Source organism: Opisthocomus hoazin, chromosome 5, assembly GCF_030867145.1.
Source record: "Opisthocomus hoazin isolate bOpiHoa1 chromosome 5, bOpiHoa1.hap1, whole genome shotgun sequence".
Taxonomy (NCBI): domain Eukaryota; kingdom Metazoa; phylum Chordata; class Aves; order Opisthocomiformes; family Opisthocomidae; genus Opisthocomus; species Opisthocomus hoazin.
In genome coordinates this window covers 78,830,680-78,856,536 of record NC_134418.1, presented here as the reverse complement: position 1 = coordinate 78,856,536, position 25,857 = coordinate 78,830,680, and the positions used below count along the sequence as shown (strand labels likewise).

At 41.6% G+C, this 25,857-nt stretch overlaps 1 protein-coding gene across 1 annotated transcript in view; it reads right to left on the bottom strand.

Moving 5' to 3' along the window:
• The window catches only part of SNX25 (sorting nexin 25), a 96,805-nt gene that overhangs the window by 50,259 nt on the left and 20,689 nt on the right, over positions 1-25,857 (bottom strand). Inside the window, exons 3-6 of the mRNA XM_075421850.1 lie at positions 24,731-24,947; positions 11,408-11,580; positions 10,340-10,526; positions 4,458-4,528 (exon numbers count right to left, since the gene is read on the bottom strand). Coding sequence (XP_075277965.1) covers positions 4,458-4,528; positions 10,340-10,526; positions 11,408-11,580; positions 24,731-24,947 — 648 coding nt within the window. The remainder of the gene's footprint in view (positions 1-4,457; positions 4,529-10,339; positions 10,527-11,407; positions 11,581-24,730; positions 24,948-25,857) is intronic.

The following is a 25,857-nucleotide window of genomic DNA, read 5'->3' as shown; positions in this document are numbered from 1 at the left end:
TGGAGAGCACAGAAAATCAGCAGGCAAATCAAACAAATTCCATTACAGTGTCGTGCCCAGGGGGAGGGGGGCAGGATCTGTTGAGATATTTGCTCTGTTTTGCCCTAAGACAAGGTACATGCTTCATGGGTTTTGGTTTTTGTTTTAAACAGCAGCTAGTAAAAAGGGATCCTTGCTATAATTCTTGTCGGATCCTGTAACACAATATCCATAAGAGAAGAAACAAAAATGTGTCTTAAAATTAGAACTGGTGTATTTGAACAGTCTTATTCACATTACAGCAAATACCAAGCTATTATAGCAACCTAATCTTGTTGCTATTTCATAATTGTTTTTTGATGCCTTTTCTTTTGAAAAATTAGGATCTACTTTTGCTTTTAGAAACTCAGGTCCTCTCTCACTCATGCTACGATGCCTGTTCTGTGTATTTGTCCTCTTACAAACTGCTTCACTAGATCAAAATGCAGTAAATATTTCCAGATAAGCATTTTGAGTCGATCAAAATCTTTAACACACTGATTTTGTAAAAAAACCAAAAAGAGCCAAAAGTTAGCTCAGATTTGGTTCAGTACTTCCAAGGAAACCTTATCAAAAAGCAAGATGAAGAGAGAGTTTTACAATTAAAGATGTAGAAAGATGTGATTCTTCCAACCAGAGCACATGTGACTGTAGAGAAGAGCACAGTCCAAAAATCCCAACAGGAACAGAAAAAAAAAGGGGGGGGGGGGGGGGAAGGGGAAGGGCAGGGGGGCAATATAAAAAAAGCCCCAACCAAGCCTCCTCTCCTACAGTCACTGCTGGAGTGACCCTTACTATTTTGGGAAAGGATCCACAGGAGGACAGAGTTTGGGGAAGTAACGCAGACACACGTCAGATTCAGCACTTTTGTGCAAGTGTAAATGAGGGAAGCAGCGCAGTGTCAGCGCGCAAGATAACAGCTTCTATTTCCAGCAGCCTGCTCCACTCCAAATAAACCATCAACACCTCTGAAAACAGGAATGCTACATCGGGTTTCTTCAGCTTTAGCAATGACCAAAAGCAATTCTCCTGGCCACAGAAGTTATATTACCCACCCACAACAGGCATCATACCGTGAACCTCTCATATGATTTTGTGTCTCAAGCTTTTCAGACATTTGACACTCTCAGGGAGTCAAATGCAAAACTCACTGCTTAACATCAATCAGATGCTTTTGTGTGTTTTCGGCTGCTCTCCTACACTCACATGCCAGAAGACCGAAGTGATAGAAATCTAAACAGAAAAGAGACCCTTATCACATGCCATTTTTACTACAGAGGTTTTAATACAGTGATGTTTAGAAGTACTTTAAAGTATTTTCTGCTTTTATTAGAGGGCCCTAACAGCTAAATGTTTTGCCAATAGGTGGCACCAACACCAGTTCAATCAAGTGTAAAGAACCCTGTTGTGCTGAGGGACAAGCCCTTCCCTCCAACCCCTCTGGGCACCAACATTAAATGCGTACTTCAATATCAACAGATAAAATAGTAAAAGAAGTCAGGCAACTGTAGCCTCTACGAGCAGTCAGTCTGAAACCCGGTCCTCAGCCTACTCATCCTTTAATAACAGACAATGAATGTTTTTATAAACAAAATGTTTCTGGTCAGTTTTAGAGACTTAATTACGTCTCCTCCACCAGCAGCAAAGGTACACAATCCTGCTTCGGCATATTTATTACTAGCCATGTCGCCACAGAACACTTTCTTTGCTTAGACAGTAGCTAAGCACTCACTGCTGCAGAGCCTTGGCCACTCCTGCGGCACTAAGTGCTCCTGACGTTTGTTGCTGTACCTTTCTCTACTGAAAACGCTGCCTCAGGAAGCTCCCACACCTCAAACCCATGTAGATATTGTTCTACGCTTGCTCTACTCATATTCTGAGAGTGGATATGGGGCTTGACAGACTGCTGGCCAGCCAAAGGTCAGCTGCTCTAGCTGAACACCCAGGCACTAAAGCAGCAGTTACATTTTCAGGACCCAGCTTTGCCATAGGAAAAAGGAAATAACTGCCAGTAAGACTATCTCTCACCAGGCTGGAATAAAAGCTAAGAGATGCCCATGACACAAAAGCCAAGAGCTTATTTACCAGCAGGGAAGGGGAGACTCATATACATTGCACACCCATGCTCACACCCATTATTACAGGTATGCAGCAGGTATTGGGGGAAGAGATTAAAATGAGAAAGAACGAGATCCTGCAAACACACTTCCATTTTGCATGAAGCTTACATTTAGCTATTCACCATGAAATCCAGCTGTTGCACGGGTAGCATATTATGCTGTGGCATCCAGAAAGGGAAACATCAAAAGGTGACATAAACAATGTGGTCATCTGTTCCACAAGAGCTCAAAAATTTCTCTATCAGCAGTGAGCTGTGTTGCACTTTTTGTTGGCTCTGTTCTGCTTTAAGAAAGGTAGCACAGCTTTTTTCCTTAAACTTTTCTTCCTAAAATTCAGGAATATGTTAGATTCATTACCACATCAGGAAAAAGGTCTCCACCTACTTCAGGAAAAACAAGACAAAAAAGCCTTCAGAACTAGATAATAACACTCCACAGTTTCGATATTATACATAGACTGAGCCTGAAAATTTTTGGTAGATAGAAACCTTAGCAGAGTAACTCAAACAGATTAGAAATCTGCCTTAAATTTTTGTGAACTATGATAAGATTGTACTGTATGCCTCTGTTGGACATACTGTTCCAAACATGTCAAGCAAAACATGTCACCTTTTTGTGCAGGCAAAATGTGAACAACCATTGGCTATTTAATAAATAACAATTTTAGTCACAACAGGCCCACTGGCTAATATAGCCACTAGTGGTACTCAACTCTTAAATGACACACAAGATTGCCATGGGACTAAACTAATAATAAAAGTCAATACCTTAACATGAAACTTCACTGCACCAGCTACTGCAATTTCTGTTGGATTTTTTTTTTTTAATACAGATAAAAGTCAAGAGCCCATAAAAATGCAGAACCAACTTCACCACAGAATAAGTGGAACCAGATTTACTCTGGCAGAATAAATAGCAATAATCTTTTTATATCTATTCTGCAGTATCAGGCACTTGTAGCTTCAGAAAAACACCTTCTGTTCAGAGTTTAGAATAGGGGATAGTTAACTAGATAAGTGAGACAGGAGAATGAGACTTTAATTAATTGTAGGAACTTAAACTGTGTAAAAATATTCCCCAAATCAATTCTTGTCGCAACAAAGACCAATGGCTGCACAAATGGAAGTGTAGCCTTAGCAAGATTGATTTTTTGTAATGTACTCAGAGTTAACTTTCCTGATCTCATTTTATTACTTTATGAAACAGACTTCCCATTAAATTAACTTTCATCTGAGCAATATTAATACCTCTTTCTGTAATGTACACTTGAGCAAACCCAATACCTAATTTTCCTTTTGCCTTGGTTTGACACAAGCAATTTATCCTCCAGGAATGCACACCTAGCTCTCTTTCAGAATGTAAACAAAAGGTGTATCAGTGTTCACAGCCTTACACATTCAGAGACTTGAGCACGAACCCTAAACCCCTCAGACTGACCATAGATACTTCTCCCCCTCCCCCACGGTGTGTTTCTTTTCTGTTTCTGCATTTTTCATTACACTTGAATCACTTTTAAAAGCTTTCCTTTGCGCTACAAGGAGCTAGAAAATGATTTTTTTTTTTAACCTGACAGAGATTACATGAGAACCTAAAAGCAGAATCTTTTAGATTTCTTTGTTTACAAACTAATTTATATTGTCCATTGTTTTTTATTATGCCTTGGTATACCTTTAGTACATCTGTGTGAGCAAAAAATTTGGTCTGTAATTTTGCCATCAATATAATCCCCCGAAGATATACCACAGTTTTGGATCATTTTGAGAACCATAAAAAGCAGTATATATGAGAAGTACAAATGTGAGATGCATGTGCATTTTAAAAGGCAGACATTGCCAAAACACTGCAGAAGGATTTAAGAGCACTCAGTATTGCAACACAAAAACATAATACAACGAAGAGTCAAAATAAAGTCTGACTGACAATTATGCTGTATCATTCCTTCTCTGTGTTTTGAAAAGAGAACAGACTGAGGCTTTGAAGAATGGATTGTATGAAAAAGAAGGAGGAAGCAAGATTCTCATCATACGAATCTGTAATGTCAAAAATCCTAGTTGCAGCACGTTCTGAAAAGAAATATATCATAGATATGACCTTTCTCATGATCCATCAGCTTAGATGAAGATGAAGTGGGGGGATAATCACACCATGGAATCTTCTGGAAGAATCAGACAAATGAAACAGAACTGAAATACTAAAAGCATAGCACTCCTAAAATGTGTCTGAAAATCCCACACACACTGATTGCATATGTATGTTGGGAGTTCAGACAGCTTTTCGAAATGAAAACAACAGCTGTGACTTAAGAAAACGGAATCTTACCTTTCTGCCTTTTCACTTGGGGAATATTGCTGATTGTGGTTGCCTGAACTATTTCCATTACAATCTGATACCTAGTTTTAAAAACAGTAGGGGATAAGGGTGAAGAGGGAGGAAAGAAGAAGAAAAACATGGTATTAATTTTTTTTACAAAGTGTTTTTCATGCAGCATACTTAAGTATTAATAAAAAGCAAAACACTTCCACCTCCTCCTCACCTGGAAACAGAATCATTTCTCAGTATACCTGCAACCTAAGGAGCAGTGTATGGAGTTAAGTAGGGAAACAAAAGGAAAATATCCGACTATCAGTAATACTGCCCCCTTCTCTCATCTTCTGGCACTGCACAGCCAGTTAATAATACTCGGTGAACACAATGTAAAGTCATGCTCTTAACATTAAAAGTACATATAAGTTATCTGTAGGAAACTAGGATTGGAGTTTAGTTCAAAAGCAAAGAGCTGTCTGTAAGGTTCTTCTGCCTTATGCACTCAATACGTACATGGAGCATATGTAACTTAGGAAAAGAAAGTATTACACTAAAATAAGTAGAACACACTGGGAAAAATTAAAACCTGTTCACCACATGAAACCATACTACACATACTGAAAGACACCTAATGCAGTTAGTAAGCTGAATTTTAAGTAAAACCAATCTTGTAACTAACAGACACTATGCACTCAGCAAAGAAAATGACTGCCAGTTAAATCTTTCATAAACGTCAGAGTTCTGGTGATAAACTCTCAAACTCCTCTCAATGCATTTACTTTGGCAGCTATTGATACTGGTAATAAAGCAAGTATTCTAGTGAATTTAACTCATTCCTGCAGGAGTTCCCTGACCTCATCTATCAAGTTAAGTCCTAGATGAAGGCCAAAGCCTTCTGGAAAGTCTGCTATTTCTGTGACTACTTCTCTGTTTAAGAAAGAGTTTATGATCCTTCAAATATATTCCCCTTCTTCCATGCGTACTTCTTCCACCAACATTATTCAATTCCTCCCATTCCTCTTGCCTCCTATAACTCTTACAGGATCTTGATTGTCTCTGCTTCTTTATATAGACATACAGTTTTACACCTACAGCATACGCTCACTTAAAACACACTTTGAGGGTTTATTTGTTTTTTTTTTTTCTGCAGTAATCTTTATTCTACCCAACTCATTCAATTACCAAGTTGAAATCTGAGAATCTGTTTGCAAAGCTTTAATTTTTCTAACCTGATTTCCTTTTGCCATTACCATATCTTGGTTGTTTCCATCCACTACCACAGTTCTTGCCCAGTCCGACAGAGGAAGAACAGCCCCATAAGTGAGGGTGGTATTCTGGCGCGTAGAAGTGCCACAGTTAACACCCTGCTCAGACACAGACTTCCTAAATGACTCTGGGCATCTCACTTGGACTCTTGTTGCCTTGGTTATGTCATCTGTAAATGGGTTATAAACACCACTCCTCCACCTCACTCACGTGTTGTAACTATGAGCATTATGAATTCATCAAATAAGGTACAATCAAGTAACTGGACACAGAAGGTAGTTTCCACTTCTACCTTGCAACTGTTTTCCTTCCAAATTTACTCTCATTTGTTCACAATCATTTTACATGTTTTCATTATCAATACTGTAATACAGCATCTCTTTTTCTGTTCCTCATTATATTACTTTAATGTAAGGGAGATGCTCCAATTTACATCCTCAAAGATACTATTTAGTCTGTTCCTCCTAAGCACTGGGCTCTGGCTGTAACTACTCCATGAGAGTGCTGAACATCACAGCACCACAGAAACCCCACACTGGCTACCTTGCCAGACCACGACCCTTTCTCCCTGAAAGTCTGTTTCAAACACTCTATCTGCTACATACTCTGTGGTGCTGGTGAGGGAGTTTTAAATGTGATTTACTAATTTTATTTTCAAGAAGTGAACTGTACTTGATAAACTGGACCAATCATGGGCTCACATCCACACTACTTCTGCCTTCCCACTCTTATCTCTTCCCTATTCTTTGCTATATTAATCCCTTTCCCTCATTTCTTAAGTAAAAAAATGACAAGAGACACAGTGATTATGGTCTTTCTTACCATGAATTGCACAGTGACCTTTTACTGCTATACTAATAAGTAACAATAAATATAATGCTGATCTTGAAAGCAGAATGAAAACAATCCACCGATTTATTTCCGTATTTCTATTTTAACTCATCGTGTCTTTATCTCTAGACTTCTGACAGAGCAAGTCAATTTATTTCACATCTGATGTGGAAGAATTCATCTTTTCTTCCTTATTTGTAGCAGACTTCCGATTTATCCATGCTAACTGGAATCTAAGGGGAAATGAAGGTGAAACTTCATTGTATAATTTTGGCTTCTTGAACGAAATAGGGACAACACATTTTGCGGAAACTTGATAAAACAGGAATAAAACTCCACCTCCCTCCACAACAAGCAACAACAAAGGAAACATTATAGAGTGTGATTCTGAAGGACGTTCATAGATAACCACACTTGTCTGGAAGCTTTGCTCGTTTGGGTTTTCCCCCACAAAACAAATCCAAATTTTCAGAAAGCAAATGTATGAAGGGGGGGGGGGAGACAAAATAGGTCCTCAGAAATCAGTATGTGACTTCTTATGAAAACAAACATCAGCTTCCCAAATGTCCCTTATAAAAATGAAAGGGATGTTGCCTCAAAGCAACAGAGAAAAGTTCTGCTAAGAGATAAAGCAACCAAATGTTAGCAGTCCACTTAGATATTAATGAATCATGAATTCAAAAGTATCTCCATAATCAGTAAGCAGTTCCTGTATCGTTTAAATAAGTTCTAAAAATAAAATCCATAAAAGCAATGCGGAAAATCAATACAATATTTCTTCTTAAGGTAACACTTCTAAGCAAGGAGAGAAAAAAGATTTAGCAAACCCTAGTGCCATTACTAGCCTTTCAGGGAGAGCTACTTGCAAGGCAGAGAGCTGGCACACTTGCTTACAAGGAGATCCAGCTCACACAGCCTCCCACTCTGCTTCCCTGGCCAAGAGCAACATCACCATTCACACACACAGGTTTCCACTGATCCAGCTGGGGATTTTTCCCTACTTACACCATAATAACTACCTGGTTCTAATCACAAGAAAGCCTCGCAAAACTCTGTTAATGAAATCAGCCTGGAAGGATGCCTCATGGAGTTTCTCTCCTATAATGTGACACGCACACATCAAGGAGCACCTAGGAGTCCGAGCGCTCTTGACTATGGTCTGTCAAGATTCTGAGGAACTGTTTGTCCAGTGCCTCATGGCCTCTTTCTTTGAGCAAGGTATATTATGTTTATTTTAGTAAACAGATAGTAATTAATCTGCAAAGATAAAGCATGGCAGGGATATTTTTAAAAAAAGTTTCCCCAGTAACTGTAGTGCCTCAGGACAAATTACAAATTTCCCTCAAAGCTAAGCCTACACAGAAAATTGTTACTGCTTACACCTGTTCTTTTCCAAGATGTTACATGGCAACATTAGGAGTAATACGAGGAGGCTTACAGTTCATGAATGCCACGTGCACTGGCTGAGAACAGGCATTGAAAAATGATTCCCAAATAAAACCCGGAAAAGGAATTTTTTATCAACAGAGTATTATTACCCAGAAGAGCATGTAACTGGGAAACCTGTTTACAACATACCAGTAATTTATTTGCTGTAGGAAGAGAACTGGAAGCATTCTCCCCACTCCCGTCACTCCAGTCACTCCAACAGACTCTAACCGTGTTCCTCAGTGATAACTGCACAATGGCTTATTTGTTTCTTCCTCTAATTCCTTCTGTAAAGATATTTCCTGTGGTTCATTGTTGTGAATTACAACCTGAAACACCATTTAGTTTGTTTATCTAAAATATCACCCTTTTTTTCATCCATATAGGGATCACTGCTCGGTTTCCCGGACACAGATCTGTAGAATTTCACTGGTACATAACTTTGAGATGACTACAGGTTGGCCCATCTCTCTCCAGGTGCTCCCACAGCGCTGGAGACCAAACAGAACAGGAATCCCTCCTCCCACAGTGGAACGCTCTTTAACCCCCTTCCCAGAGACTGGCTCTGTACAAACAGAGGTAGGAAGAACGCTGCCTCCAAAATCCAATACTAGTTCTCTTCGAGAACATGACACATTCTCTCAGACATTTTCTATTCAAATACCGATCAGCTCAGACTGACCGACATTATTGCAGGGGGCAGAGGAACACATTTCAAGATGATGGCAGTTGGACTCCACCGGCTAGAAAGGAAAAACCGAAGTGCAGCCAAAACCACATTATTTCATAAAGCAAATTTGCTACTTGATATTAAAGAACACAATCTGAAATGACCCATCAGCTAAAAAGAGAGCATATTGAGCACTAATGTGCCTCAACAACAACAACAGAAGAGCTGTGTATCTTTTGAAACAAGCAGATCCATTAGTGTGATTATGCTAATAAATATGATGTCAATTAGGTTTTAGATAGAGTCTAATAGAGACTAATTTCTGCTCTCAGGAAAGGCACACTGGCCCAGAATAAAGAGCAAATTTTATAGCAGATGAACAGTAAGTAGCCAAGCAACAAAATCATTTCACCGCCACCTAAATTCGTTTTCCTGTCTCAGAAATGCAAGTGGTTTCAGCATCACAGAGGGGAACAACAGAAAGTAAGAAGTTATTTATGCAGCCTACAGACTCCATCTCAGTAAACCATCACTTGGCCTGATCAAGGCAAGCCTCACAGAAGGTCTGGGTCGCAACAGACGACACAGAGTGCACCCAGTGGGATAAATGTGCTTGTGTCTTTTAGATGTTGCTGCAGTCATTCAGGAAGCGAGCAAGCTGACCTGCAGCAGCAATTGAAGGGAGTCAGGGAAGAGGAAAAAATGCCAGTTCTGGTCGGTGGCAAACAGATTAAGACACTCTGGAAATGGCTTCAACAGGCCTCCATAACTTTGGTGCACTCAACAAAACCAACTCAAGGACATCTAGGGAGATCCTACAACAGCAGGATCTCTGCTCCCTGCTTCCCAGTCACTTGTTTCTTATCCTTTCTCTTACATCAGAAATCAGAGAAATAGCTCGCCTGTAAAGATAAGGGAAACATAAACATATTGTACATGGGCAAGCAGGCTTGAGACACAAGCAGTATCTTATGTTATAATGAAAGATGGAAGGAAAAAGAGATGAAGTTCTTTTGTGAGGGGAGGAATTAAGAATGAAAGTGTGCAGGTGCTATTTGCATTAGAAAACAGGAATATCAAAATAAAGTTAGATATGTAGGAGTTCAGTGTTTTCTTTCAGTCTGAAGAATTATCCAGAGTTCATTAACATGTCTAAGAAAGACGCAGCTGGGAAACACCTCCCTGCAACAGCCCAGGAAAACCGCTGATCCAGCAGTAAAACATGCTGGAACTCAAACCTCTCTTTCCATGTCACAGAACCACAGCAAGCTGCTCTGAACACGCACCGTCCATTGGGTCCCGACAGTTCACAGACACCAGACCACGATGGCCAGCCACACTTCATAAAGATAATGAGGAGATAACCAGACACTAGTGGAAACTCAACATATTATTTCATCTAACTCCACAGAGGCAAGATGTAAAGAAGGGTCCGGTGTGACTTTCAATAATATAGTCATCTCCAGTATACTACTAAGTGGAATTTTTTTTAACATTTTCTGCCACCACACTAAAAAGCTTAGTGATATTAGAGATTTAACAAATGTTGTGGCTTATCATCCTTATTGTCTCCGCTTCACCAAATGAAAAGGAAATCTAAAATTGAATTTTAAAAAATCCCATAATTCATTTAAATCTCAGTCATGTGCCGGCAAAAGAAGCATGTTTAGTTTTGAATGAGCTACAATGAAACATTAAATACCTCAGTTGTTTCAGGAACTCAACATCGGAGCTGCTGTTAATGAGCTTGATGAACTCCTCATACGAAGGAGCATATGTGTAGTCTTTCTTCTGATGCTCATTCATCTGTTCTCTGTACTCCAGCTGGCTGAGCAGCATTCGGTTAATGTAATCTGGATCACTCAGCAGTTCCACCACTGGTTTCAGTACTGGAGAGGAAAAATATTTTAAAACAAAATCCTTATGCTGAAGAATAACTGCTGTCCTTCAAAAGAAAATTGCAGATAGGAGGCAAAAAAAAAATATGCAAGTTGATAAAAATCCAAAATCAGTCTTCTGGACTACATAGTACATTTGAGGTTGCATGTACCTTCTTGATAAAACTGTTTGTTTATTGTTACACAAATTGATGTACACTGACAAAGCTGAGCTCTATTTGGAAAATTCCAAGCGTTTTCATTCTTTCTGCTGTGTGCCTTGACGGCTATGACATTACAGCCACTATAAATGAAAATTAAAAGTAAACTGAATCACATAATATACTTGAGACCTCACAATTCCTAACTTTGACTTCAGTGGCATAAAAAATGACTAGTGTATTTACAATCAGATTAAAGTGTAGCTGATAAAATAAAAAGCAAAATAGAAAACGCTCAACTAAAAGAACACACTAGACAAATCAAAATCTAAAAAAAATAATTAAATATGGTATCGTGATTCAGTTATAATCATATCCTTAAGTCTATGGATTCTATGTACCTGAATAAAATAGAAAAGGCCAGAATTATTTATATAATGAGTAAAAAAAATGCCATGGAAGACTGCAAAAGTGTTCCTCTATGAAAAAACCAGAAGAATGGAATGAACAAATTGTGGTTTATCCTGAAAGGTGGTAAACAGCCTAGCATCAAGTCAGGAGAGTCAAGTAAATATATGCTTGATTTTGAGGATATGAACTGTCTTACTGGTTATCACAGCAATTAAATTTCAGAATTTAAAAGCAGAGTATCAAGACTTTTACATAACGAAGTCTGTAATTACTAATATTGTAGAGGTGCAAATGGTTAATCATCTCTGATCTTTGATCTACCTTTTGTTGCAAGTATTTCTGCAAGGACTATGCGCAAGCTGACAGACTGGACATCCTTTGAGGGTAGGAGACAATACACCAGAATTTGAGAACATTTTTGCAGGAATCTTACTTCTTCATCAGAGCTCCTCAAGTATGGGTGCAGCAAAAAAGGTCTCGGTGGATCTTCCTGCCTAAGGGGGGGAAAGAGGAAGAAAAAAAAGAAAAAGAAAAAACAGAGAGAACTTACCACCTGTATCATTAGTCACTAATTGATAAAATATGCAAAATCCATTATCAAGTAAGTAACTTCAGTAAAGAAGCACTTTAAACCACCTGTATTTTTCAAATCCTGCTAATTTTTCTTTCAATGTTTTCTCCCACCAAAAACAGAAATAAAACTGCATCAAACTGAGAGCCCAGCAAGTGGGAAGAAATGAAACACCCCAATTGTTCCACCATTGAACTTACAGTGAAATCTTGTCCAGTTTTTCTGTACAATCGACAAGACAAACTCAAGCAGCAAATACATTCTTGTAGAGCAAACTAATTATAGACCCGAACCTTTAAGCAGAGGGTTTGGGATCATACCTAGTTTGAGAAACAGGTCTACCTGTTAGACACTGAAGTTACCATCTTTCCTTTGTTACTAGCAAATAAATGTCCCAGTAAATAACTGGCCAGTTTGACCTGACTTTTCCTAGAACAGCAGTTTTCAGCTTGCCGCCTGCAGGCTACATCAAATTGGTCTGTGCAAGATACCTATATAGTAACAGATGTGGCATTATCAGCCATCTACGCTGTATGTGGAAAATCAATTTAGAAAAAGATTAAAAAACCCACCCACAGATTTAGAAAGAGGGTGGAATCATGATGGCGAACAGACAAAGGTGAATTGACTCCCAAAGCAAAAAGAAACTTGGCCAGACAAGTCCCCTCCGTAGTTCGGCAAGTGTGAATCGACCATATTGTTACCAGTATCAGTGGGGTATACAAGGCATGAAACTGGGAACCGTGACGCTGTAGGGCGATGCTCAGCGTGCAGTGCAACCCGACCTTCGGGGCAGGACCCCCGTGGGCAGCGTGCTCACCCCCAGGGGGTTAGAGGCCCGGGACTTTAGGCTCTGCTCAGTCTGGTAAGTCTGAACCCGCACCTTCCAAGTCCCACCCGAGTCACTTCTCGGCCAAATCACAGATTTGGTGAGTCACCCCTTGGCCAAATCAAGTAACAACACTTGCTTGGATCTGAACACCTCAGGCATGCAGAGATCACAGAGCCAGTCAGAGGAGAGACAAGAGAACTTGCCTCAAGCCGAGTCTCCTGATCAGCAGGCTGAAGCTGGAATATGCTCATGTTTTATACTAATAAAGTTACCACAGAATAAACAAAAATAACTAGGGAATAAAGTCACGGTTTTCCTCCATCGTCCCAAATCTCTCAGATTTAGAGTCCCTCAAAGTCAGAGTCCACCTTGCCTGCCTTTGGCAGTCAGATGCTTACCTTTGGCTCTTTCTGGTTCAGCTTCAAGAAGGAGCAGGAGAATGCCCTCAGCCAGAATCAGCCTCAGCCTGCTGAGGAAGGCAGTCCCTATCACCCCCTCACTAACTGTAAGCGTTATGACAGTTGGATACTAATGAATGGAGGACATGCAAAATTTCTTGCTGGTTTCACTTTGCACTTCGCAAAGGAATTAGGCTCCTAACTCACAGAAAGTACATCAGGCCTGGAGTTGGGACAGGTACAGTGTTACTATATTATATTAATATATTATACTAATATACTCCCTCTCCTGTCACCAAACAGGCAAGCAAGTCCTCCTTGCTCCTGGCAATCACGGTAGGTGTTTTTGCGAGGAAGGCAAGCCAGAGCCCTTCAGAGCTAACCGGGAAGGGGTGGCTGTGCCCCTGCTGCAGCACAAAGCACTGGGTGGGCACCGCCGAACACGCACAGCGACGCGCTGCTGGATGAGCAAGCCCATGACAGCACAGTCTGTGCTGCTTGCAGACTCCCTGCAAACAGCTCTTCTGATCACAGCTCCAGAGGAAGCAGGGAGCAAACCTCCCCTGCCTTGATTTTGTGCCCAATACTGACAAATTCATCTCCTCACAGCTGCCAGTGGTTTTCTGGACTTCTCAGAACATGTCTGAGTGGACGTGCCAAGGGGACTCCTTTAGCACAGGTCATAGCAGCACCTTTCCTTTCCACAAAAACGGCCACAGAAGCAGAGGCAAGGTGCCCTAGCAGTTCCTTCGCAGCCACACTGCCTGATGTGCTCCAGTGACACATCTACAGTTTAACAGCAAGGTGACCATGCCACTGGTTACAGCGAGATGGACGCAGTGTCACCTGGGAGGCCCCACGGTAATCTCCAAAGGCGGCCAGGTCTGGTTTTCAGCAGAAGGCTCTACAGTGTTACAAAAGCTCAGACCTGTCAGGTCTCATACCAGTGCCTCCTCCCATCATCTATAAAGTCTGATTCCTTCCCCAGGCTGGAGGCTGCTCTCCTGGTTAGAGTCAGCTGAGTGTTACTCACAGAGCTGCTCCAAGCCCACTGCCTCTGTACGTGACAGGTGACCAAGAACTGTATACAGCCAAACCAAAAGTTCGCAGATAGACACCACTATATGGCCACTAGTGATGAGAGCATTGGGTAATTTTGATTTTTCTAGTCAGTCCAGGAGGGAGCAAATATGTTGGAATAGTAACAATACTCTGATATTAGCTCTAATTCTGTTCTCATAGCACAAGTCATTTGTCTCAAGGCAACCAAAATTATTTTAATTAATTTTCAGAACAACAGGAATGTAAAGATGGCATTCGGTTTCGATTTGACCAAAGCCTCTTATTCAATCCTAAATCAAATATTTTGTTTCCAAGTGTGGATCATGGAGGGGGTTTAAATTGTTAGAAGTAAGACAAATTTTAAAACAAGTCACTTGGAACAGCGTGGATGTAAATACTCTGTTCTTCTGAGAAGCACAGGTTTGTGAAGATGATGTGAGTCTTCATTATCAACCAGCACAGCTGGTGCCACTGACTGAGCCCAGAAAGCTGTTTATCTTGCTCTGGTAGGATCTTCTCTCTCTGGCAGCTGAATACCTAGCTATTTTCCTCAGTGCATTTCCATTCCTCTTGCATAGTCCAGGTATATTCTACAGCCTTCTCTACATCAAACCTTCACCATCACATGCTCTGCCTACAGGCATTCGTTATTTGCCCAAAACCAGACACATCCCAGGCAGACTACTGGCAGACAGAATGTCTGGGTCATTTAGGTACAGCCACCTCTTATGGGTGAAGCAAAGCCTTCCTCTTCTGGACAGGTTGGTCCACCCAAAGTCAGCCACTTAGAAACACGGCCAGAAGCATACGCAAGGCGCTGGCAAACAGAGCGACTGAACATCAGTTGGCTAGCAGCAGAGCAACCTCTCCTACTGACCTGTCGCTGGGTATTAACACCAACGATGCAGAGCTACAACTAAAAGCAAGTGGTGATTGCTTTGTCCCCTGTGAATACACAAACCCCACCCTTTTTGGATGCTCTTACCTTATTTGTAGGACATCCTGCATAGTGATCCTGCATACAGATCAAGCTATACTTTCACAACATGTGCAAAGCACAAAAGAGACATAATGCACATAAAGTTTCACTAACTGAGATTAGTCGTCTTTGCCTTCAGTATCGCTCCACAAGTCTCCTGAGGAATGCCAGCATGTTTGGAACTGCCAACACCATGGAGCATTAACTGCACCTATACTATTATCCATGCAAGAGAAGTCATTTCTCATCATCTTTGTCTCCCTATTGTATAAATTTATTCCCAGTCAACAGCCAATACACACAGCTTGGCTGAGCTGGACCTATGCCAGGGCTTTTCTGATACAGTCAACAGAACACAAAGGGAAAATGGAACAGAACACACAAGGAGAAAGGCAAATATTTGATTCTTACCCTTCTAATTTGTCTAATGCGTCCCTACCTACAGGAATGCAAGGAGCAGAGCTGTGTACTCTCAAGCTGACAGGCCATTTAAGACCAGTTTCAATTTTTTCTGGACTTATCTCCATTAGCTAACCAGACATAACTCTCTAGAAGAGGGGTTCTTTCAATTGTTTTCCTAGGTAGACCGTACCTATAATATGATCTAAACAGCAAAATGGAAGGCACAGAACCCCAATGCATTTTTATGAAAAGAACAGAGAAAAGTCTTCAGGAAATTCAACTCTAAATATCAGTACCAAGCAGTCATGTCAACGAATGCTACAGTTTTCACTGCTGTTTGGGCAAAAGAAATAAAAGGGAGACTGAAAGCAGGAGAGGAAGCTTGGGGGGAGGCTTAACAGCTACAACATAGATCAGTATGCCAGTGGTACAACATTCAAGGCAAAACATCCAGGCTTGTACCCTCGTTTGCATTTATACATGAAGCATTACAGTTCTACTTGCCTCAGTATAACCACTGATCAGCTTGCAGGCAAAATATATTGCGTGTCAATGAAAGGTCTGCCCAGAAAGCAGCATCCCTTTTAACACGGGCTTTCCCTTCACTGATACCCATAAAAAAAAAGAGCAGTGAGCAGTCACTGAAGGATTAACACCACTGCCCAGCTTTGAACCATGTCTGTTTACTGTTCCGGAGTAGGAGCTAAGACATCCTGATCAGGCATATTCTTCTGGCTTGATATAAAACCTGGATCTTCAGCTCTGTGGGAATGCGATCGAGAGCACAGAAAGGCACTGTTCATTTTGCAGACCAACAGGAAAAGCAGAAACTTAACTGCAATCCGCATGCACGTACACAAAGCAGAGTGCTGCTGCATCTCTCCCATGTCAATAAAGATAATAAGCATTATTAAATAATTCAAACAGTAACACAGGCATTATTTCTCTTCCTATCCAATTCTGAACATGTGTTATTAGGACTGTGTGGTTGGAATTTCCAGACAAAAGACCACTTAGTAATCACAAAAAACTCTTAACTAAACTGTGTGCAGATATTTTCAGAAAGCACTTTCAAGTCCCAGCCAATTATCCATAAATTCTGAGCACAACTGTGTGCAGTAAACTAATACAACTGTGGCACTCCAGCAAACAGTTCCAAAGCAGACATGATACAAGCTTGGCAAACCAGGCTCATTTCATCTGCTTTAGGCAATAGAAAAATAATGGCGAGTGGCAACTTAATTCATTTGTGTCTTCTTGAACAACCAAGACTAAAGTAATGGTTACATATATTGTTGTATCCAGATGCAGGTGACTTCACTGATTTGGAACAGTAGACGGAACTCATGCTTTACACAGCACGCTTACAGGTCATATCCCTCTTCACTCCTCCACGAGCTATAAAGCCAGCCTCAACTTTGTGTAAGTTTCTTCTCCATAATTTTCATTTTATGAAATCCTGAAGCCTGCTCTGAATTTGTAACACTATCCAATGCTATTTCATAGCATCAGAAAGCAAAGGGATTCCCTCCAGTTGCCCCCCAAACCAGTGGAAGATCAGGCAACGGGCTGTGAATATAGATCCACAGGAAGGCCCTGCCAAAGCGAACTCCTTTGTATGGGGTCTGTTCCAAGCAGTGCTTTTCTTTAGGACTAAACTGACACCTGCTGTAACTATTCCCTACTCTGAGACTGCTTTGTGCAACTACTGAACGTGTGTCCCGCTGAACGTCACCAATACTTAGACCCTTACTGCTGCAGAACTGTTAGTTCATCCAGCACTTCATAAAAGAAAGACAGCAGATTTGCTTTGTTATTGCTGAAGACAAGCAGCTAAAACATTACCAATGCTACAGAAATTTCACTGTTTGCTTCCCATGCTATAACTGAGCAACTCTGGGCCAACATCAGCACCTCTTTAACAACAATTCCTCATTTCTCAGGCATGCAGGACATACCGCTGTTCTGTAATGCTGGACCATCACCTATGACTGGGCTTCCAGGTTTCCCAACACAGGGACCTCAAGGAAATTTTTATTTCTATCTAGGATCTACTCTAGATACCCGCAGTTTTAATCAGAACCATCTGGTAACTCCCTGTATTGTAAAGACTCATTACAGTCGTGAGTATTAGAAGACTCTTGGTACTTGTGGTTGGGTATATGCTCCTGATGTAAAGCATTGTCTTTATTTTTATATAGTCTCAACGCTCATGACGGCATGGAAGAGCTTAAAAATGAATCCTAAAAAGGGTGAAGAAAAAAAAAACCAAAAACAAAAGCCGACCTCAAAGTTGTCACTTACAATGCCTGTGCAACTTGGGACTTTGCACATTTGGGGTTAGCAGTACCACTGGTCCAAGGGCAAGAAACCCCAAAATAAGTACACTGATTAGAAGACATGCATGACCAGGAACTTAAAGATGATAAACAAGGTAAATCTGTCTGCTTTGAAAACAGGAAGCAAGCAAATAAATGAACGATATCCAAAACAAAAAAAAAACCACAACAAAAAAACACTCAAAGAGTCTGTAAAAACATTAACAACTCCACAGGCAATTACATAAAGTTCCTTTCTCTTTAAATAAATAAATCTCAAGATGTTCCCTTCAGCCTTGCTATTTCTTTAATTGGTCTTTCAAGAGAGAGTCTTGCAGAGTTACACTGAAGTCTCAATCAGTGCAATTGTGAGCCGAAGTGCACATGCAACTCACTCTGAATGACTTTCATCACTATATTCATCACTCACCACGCGCTTTCATTAAACTGATTCTGAGAACTACCAGAACCACACGCAGCCTGCACCTCTTCGCCTGTACTACCCTCCGAACTCTAGGCTTCTTGTCAGTGCAGCAGAATGAAAACTGCTTGAACTTTCTAAGAAATAAAAGAAACAAGTTTAGACCTTTACAAGCAGCATCATAAACAAACCTGAAAAGAAGCACCATCTAAAAAAAACCCTGTATCTCCAAAAACAAACCACACCAAACCCCAAAATCACAACAAAAAAAATACAGAAAGGTCAACACCAAAATTTCCACATCTGTGATTTTTATCAAGATATATTGTCAAGTTTTATAAATCACTTTACCCAGCATTTACTGTGAGGACAACCATATTATTTATACATGTTACAGTTACCTCTTTCAGGAAAAAGCATTTGACACGTCATTTTGACAACTGACCCAAAGAACATATGAATGGCTTATAAACTGTTGACCATGTCAGCACCTACTGCTTACTGTGGTGTCTAGGTGATACTCAATCACTAACAGGAAACCAGAACTCCCCACACTGAAGCTTGAAGGCAATGGCGAGCTTTAGGCTTGGTGCTACCCGTGAATTAACTTTAACAACGTGCTCAGACCTCAGCTTTTCCCGAGTATTTTATTCTCGGCACTTCCATGCAGCTTCTCCTGTTGCAACGAACCTCTGCAGTTCCATACTAACCCTCTTGATACTCCTTTTCAGAGGCTGAGTGTGATAAGCAGTTCTTGGTATTCCAGGTTCGTGGTTGGCAAATGGAATTGTAAAAGAAAAACAAGAACTGTGGAAGGTGTTTAGTAGCTATCCTGACAACTTGGATGCATCTATAGGATTAACCAAGCTAAATCTCAAGTGCTTAAACTCCCTTTGCATCAGTCTGCTCTTGAACAGCTTGTGGTGGCAGCATCCTTTATTTTTACTGAGTTATCTTTTCACACTACATACTGCAATCACAAAAAATACAACAGTTATGCATCCCATACATGCAAAGGCCCATTCCCCATTGACACGGGCCAAGAAAATTAGGAGCTGAGTCGTCTTCTCTCCTTACCCTATCAGTACTATATAGAAAACAAAAGAAAACAAAAGGTCAGTGGCTCAATGTCCAAGTGGAGACCAGAGTAGCATTCCTCAGGGGTCGGTACTGGGACTGGCACTGTTTAACATCTTTGTCTGCGACATGGACGGTGCGATTGAGTGCACCCTCAGCAAGTGTGCCGATGACACCAAGCTGAGTGGTGCAGCCAACACGCTGGAGGGAAGGGATGCCATCCAGAGGGACCTGGACAAGCTGGAGAGGTAGGCCCGTGGGAACCTCATGAGGTTCAACAAGGCCAAGTACAGGGTCTTGCACCTGGGTCAGGTCAACCCCCAGTACCAACACAGGCTGGGGGATGAAGGGGTTGAGAGCAGCCCTGCCAAGGAGGACTTGGGAGCACTGGAGGATGAAAAGCTGGACATGACCCACCAATGTGTGCTCGCAGCCCAGAAGGCCAACTGTACCCTGGGCTGCATCCCCAGCAGCGTGGCCAGCAGGGCGAGGGAGGGGATTCTGCCCCTCTGCTCCGCTCTGGTGAGACCCCCCCCAGGAGTCCTGCGTCCAGCTCTGGAGCCCTCAGCACAGGGCAGACAGGGACCTGTTGGAGAGGGGCCAGAGGAGGCCACAGAAATGATCTGAGGGCTGGAGCACCTCTCCTGTGAGGAAAGGCTGAGAGAGTTGGGGCTGTTCAGCCTGGAGAAGAGAAGGCTGCGGGGAGACCTTATTGCAGCCTTCCAGTACCTGAAGAGGCCTACAGGAAAGATGGGGACAAATTTTTCAGCAGGGTCTGTTGCGATAGGACAAGGGGTAATGGGTTTAAGCTGAAAAAGGGCAAATTTAGACTGGATATAAGGAAGAAATTCTTTACAGTGAGGGTGGTGAAACACTGGCCCAGGTTGTCCAGAGAGGTGATCAATGCCCCATCCCTGGAAACATTCAAGGCCAGGTTGGACCGGGCTCTGAGCAGCCTGGTCTAGTGGAAGGTGCCCCTGCCCATGGCAGGGGGGTTGGGCTAGATGGTCTTTAAGGTCCCTTCCAACCCAAACCACTCTACGATTCTATGAATATTACTAAAACATGCAAATATGAACTTAAATCCCCAAATTACCTGTCATAGTGATCACTCAGACAACAACTTCCCCACAGCATTTCCCTCCCTCACAATTTTGAAGAGCTTTGAGCCCTGACATACGGGTTCTGAATCAGCACGGGCAGTAGACTGCGGCCCCCAAGCATGCGTTTTGTTAAGTCATGACTTATGCTGCAAACCCGGGCACACACACACACTTCTGATTATCCCATCAGATGTCACGCAGCAGTCAACTTGCCAGAAGCAGCCTGCCACTCCACATCCCTGTATCTGCAGAAACCAATTCTTCCTCTGCCTTTGGGATCAAGGTGCCCCAGCTGTATGCTAAAGACAAACAGAAAAAACTCCCAACCAAGGTGGGGTAGGGAAAAAAAAAAATAAAAAAAAAATCCATGTCACTGTGACCTCTTCTCACTGAGGTTTGTTCAAAAAGCACTGCTTGTCAGGAGGTTCACAAAGAGGCAAGGATTAAGTGTCTTCAAATCCCATTTGCCTACTTATCTGATGTAGGCAAATCTCATTTTGCCTACGCCGCAGTTTAGAGACCACCAGCACAGGGTGTTGTATCTCGGTAATAGCTATCTGTTAACAGTTAATAGTCACCTATTAATGATATCTGATGTGGTTATTCTCAGCCCACAATAAGCATAAGGGGACTTCCTTTCGTGTGGACAGCTTCACAGAAAGATGCTTACTATTTGTTTTCACTTTGCTATGTCCTTCCAATACCGACTGTGCATTTCATCCAGAGGAAGAGCTGCCTCTTGCTTTCAACATACAGTACCAGAGTCAGACTACATTCCTGGGATCAGGTAATTCTAGCCCCGGGAAGCATACTGCCACCACAGACAATACTGCACCCACATACTAATGTGAACGTTTCCAGCATTACACAGCACCTTACTCAGCTCACGGTCCATCTTTGACCACACAAAACGACACTACCAGTATTCAGCTTGCTTATATTCTGCTTAACGTAGCCAAAGAAAGACACTTCAACAAGATGCAAACAAATGAAGGGATAAAAGCTGCTATAAAACAAGAATTGCCAAATAATACCCTCTCCACCCTGCAGGACGCACTTGGCTAATCCTGTTACAAATGCACTCCAGATTCTGTACAGCACAGGGGAAAAGAGCAGCAGCTTCTACCAATAAATCCAAGGCTGGTTTTTCTTCTGTATCTCAGACTCATAAACTAGCTAACACTGGACACAGGGAAGTATCACATTCCATTTCTACACTGATCTAATATTAGGAATGAAATAGTTTCTAATCTATTCTGAACATAAGTTTTGTAACTGAGAAGCGAGAGGATCCTTTGGAGCCCCAACTGGACCTCAAGGCACTCCCCATTGACACCAGATGAAAAAGTTGGGAATTGTCTTGCCTACAGCTTGCATGGCTCTGCATCACCCCAGACAGCTCTGCCCATGGCTAGAGGCATGTCTCTGCCCTTATTTCACTTTGCAGAAGTGTCTGGCAGGTGCAGGGAAGACAGTCACTGTTAAAGCAAGCTGTGGACAGAATGCAAGAAAGGGCAATCAGACCTAACACCACCAGGCTTCTCCCTCCCAGTTCCATGCCTCCCACTGGGTAGCGTGGAAGTGGCCTCTCCTCTGCTCATGCTCTCCCTCATTCAGGAAAGCCTTTTTCCTCATCTGTTGGCCTCTGCTGGCCATTTACCTCGAGCTGTTTATTACCAAGCGGACCCTTGTGATGACTAAGATCAGCCGGAGGGAAAGCAGGAGCAAAGGGAAGGACTGTAGCACCCTTCCACACTCTGAAAGGTCGCAGACTATTTTCATCCCCTTGGATATCCTGATCTATCAGATATCACACGTCAAAGTTAGTCAGCGAAAGCAGAAAAGCAAAGGGATTTCTGTGGCTGACGTGTACCTAGTGACAAAACACATGAACTTCACGCTGAAAGAAATGGACATTTCTCTACTCCTGGGCACCGATGGTTTCTTCCCATTACTTCAGTGGATTTATCTGTTGTCATACAGGAAAACTGAGACAAAGTGGCTTAGGTGGCACTCCCTCCAGAGATGGTACGAGAGGTACCTAAAACTTTGTAAGCCACCAGGTAACAGACAAAACGTCCTTTGCTGTCACACTGCAGTATAAACTCAGCAGCGGAAATGAGATGCGGTGCTCCAACAGGCATCACAACAGGAAAGATACCTTGCTCTAATTTCAGTCTCTGTCCCACTGTATTTATCATCCAAAACTAATGGGATTCATTAATAGAGACACAGAGGGGAACGTGAATGGCAATTTAAATCTACTACCATCTTCAAAACACTGACAGAAATCAAAGGTAGGTCAAGAAGATCTCTGCGTTGTCTACCCTAGGCAGAAGAACTTTTTGTGTTTAAACTGTGGCAATATAGAAATGAAGGCTTTCCAAAACACTATCTTCCAACCTAGAAGTGACATACTTTGTCGTTCTCAGTCTATAGCTTAAAGAGTCAGCAGGTTCTAGCACATTAAACTCCATGGCAGCAGCTATTTCTATACAAAACTCAAATTATTCTTAAAACCACAAAGCTCTTCAAAAAGAAAACAGTGTCAGAGTCTTCAGCTGTGCTTCCAGGTTTATTACATGCATGCACAGATCACCCAGCAGTACAAATTCGATCTGTAGCACAGGAGCACAATGTCACGTTTCTGCTGACTTTGCCATCGTACATACAGAGCATTTAAGCCTTCTCTCCATTTGCCAGGATATGGAGATTTCCATAAAGCTTCCTGAACTTTTCGAGCAAGTCTGGATGAGCAGCATGAGGATATAACCAGTGCTTCACACTTTGCATCATGCAGCATCACGCTGCTGATGTGCTGCTAGGCACCTTAAAACCAGACCTTCTTCCTTGTGAATTCACAGCCCTGCAGTATATGAAAAACAGTCAGTGGGTCCACTTCCAACTTATACAGAATCTGCAGTTACAACTGTGGGGCTTGTTGGGTTTTTTTAACCCACTATCACATTAATTCTTGATAGGATTTTTTCAATATCATGTTAATGCAGCCTTGACGAAGATGAATTTATCATCCCAAAATGAAAAAGTTAATTGGAAAATACTCAAGAGAATTTATTTTAGCTCTATATAGTGGAAATAACAATCCAACAAAGATACAGAGGAAGTGTTCATAATTCTCAATATATAAGGAACCTTATCAAGAATCAGCATTAATAATAATTAATAATTCTGCAATTGTAGATTCTATGCCCCCAGCTTCAAAGAGGAAAACATTTGCACTTTAAAAAAAAAGAAATATCTTCAAATCAAACTCTTCCCAAAAGCAAGCGCTTTACTGCGATAAAGGGCAAGTGCAAACATAATGTTTAAAAATCAGGGAGCGCACTTAGGATATTTACTGGACCAAGAGATTTCTACCACATTCCAGTGCTGAAAGAAAGTAATATCTGGAATCCAATGCAACATCCACAATGTGCACACACCTTAATTTCTTCTTGTCTTGACTGTAATTACCTTTAGTTTCTTTTTTGTCTATTTCCTACACACTAGCTTACAGAAAGCTGGCATCTATCACAAATACCTCAACTCTATCTTCTGTTCCAGAACAGAAACAGGTGTGAATGGCACCACACAGACTGGTCACTGACAGAAAACAACTGATCTTTTTTGTCTGAATGGGTGTTAAAAATATGTGGCTCTAACTGTAGGCAAAAGAACTTTATAGTGTAAAATGTATAGGATAATTCTGAATGACCAAAACTTACTTCAATTAGGATAACTGAAATTGAGGTAAGTGCAGATATAAGCCTAAATTCCATGCACTATTACACAAATTGTGTATTCAGATGTGGGAACTGCATAGGCTAAGAGTTATCATTTGCAATTACAATTTGGGTGCAACTCTAGCATTTAGCAGACAGCTGACCTTTTTAAATGGACAAAGAGAGCCTTGCTGAAAAGGAAATTCAGGAAATTAGCCAGATAACCTAAACAGAGAAAGAAAACCCAGCCAACAATTTTTCCAGCACAAAAATCTTGTTACTGCAGGACAGGCCACTTACAGAAACCGTAAGGCTCTGCCTCCTGGGGTTAGAATAAATGGGAAACTGAATGGAATTAACCCTGGTGCTATTTTGGGAAAGGTGCAAATAACTGTCTTCTTGTATCTTGACTGCTCTGACAGGCCTCTCCTTTCCCTTGCAGGTTCACACTGCTTGCAGGAACTGCTCACACAGCCCACCTCCTACCGTGAGCAAAGGATTCAAAGATGAAATGGAAACAGCAGTGAATCCGAACTCTGAGAAAAAGGTGGACAAGTGTTTCCTTCCACAGGTCTTACAGATGCCCTGAAGCCTGCTTGATCCCTAAAACTGGTAATAAGCCTGAACTGTTTTCTTTATCAGTGGCCTACAAAAGCATTATGTGCTTCATCACTTTGATATAGCGCATCGAAAAGCAAAGACAGAAGCAGAAAATACCAATGAAATGCAGATTTTTCTTTTTTTTTTTTTTTTTTTTACCTGGCATTGGCTCCTTTAAGGTCACAGAAGTGCGAGAGTAGAGCTTTCACTACATCATTGCAGACAACTTTAACTACATCAATGTGACTCAGCCTCTGTCGCAGCTGCTTGGCAATCTCCCAGAAGTCTTCAGATAGCAGCTGGTACAGCTGCCCTTCATCTCTGCTGAGTTGCCCATACCAGGACAGGATGTAATCTCTATAGCTGTAGTCAAACACTGAAAGGAGAAACAAAACAATAAATAGCAAAGACTGCAAAAGGAGAAGGCACACCAAGATAGTAAAAACGTAATCCTCTACTCTACTCCTCAAAAATTCGATGGGTAATAGGTTTTGAATCTTCTTCTTCAGCTTTTAAATTCTTGCCAAAGAGAGTAAGGTTGGCAAAGTTACAGAAACCTGCACCTAACAGGTTACTGGAGGTCACTTTGCAAAGCAAAGCCTGTAAGTAGATTTGCTCAGACAGGCAGGTTACTAGCTACACACAAACCTCAAACTAATACCTGTCTCTCAACAGTGGATTTGGTTATACGAACTGTCATACAATCTGACTGTGTCTAGGCTGTTGCAGACCGAAACCAGCCTTCTTTACAAAAGAATTCAACAGTCTCCACTCTGAAGTCACAGTTAAAAGGGGAGGTGGTAAGATTTTTTCATTTCAAAAGACATATACAATACTGAAAAACACTGTAGAAAGTACATTACATGATCAGAAGAACTAGAGACAAGAGAACAAGTAGATTAGCACAACAGCACGAATTTAAAAAATGACAAGGTATTCCAAACAGCATCTACAAGCAATAACCAAGAGTGCTGTAATTGCAAGTCCCATGGCAACACCCTCTTCTACCACTGACTTTTCCTTTTGGCAACACTTGTGTGCTGCCAGTTTTACTGATGTTTCACTATAGCAGATGTCCCTGGAGGTCTAGGAGGGAGCAAGAGGTGTTCAGGGAGCACGCACGAGCCATGTTTGGCATTTACAACAAGATGGGCAAAAAGCTGGGGTGGAAGGAGGAGTCAGTTCGCATCTACCAAAAGGATAACTGAACAAGACGACAGAAAATAAGTCGTGTTCCTGATAAGCTGAGCAGCTTCTTTGCCAGACATCCGGATTTTAGATTTTTT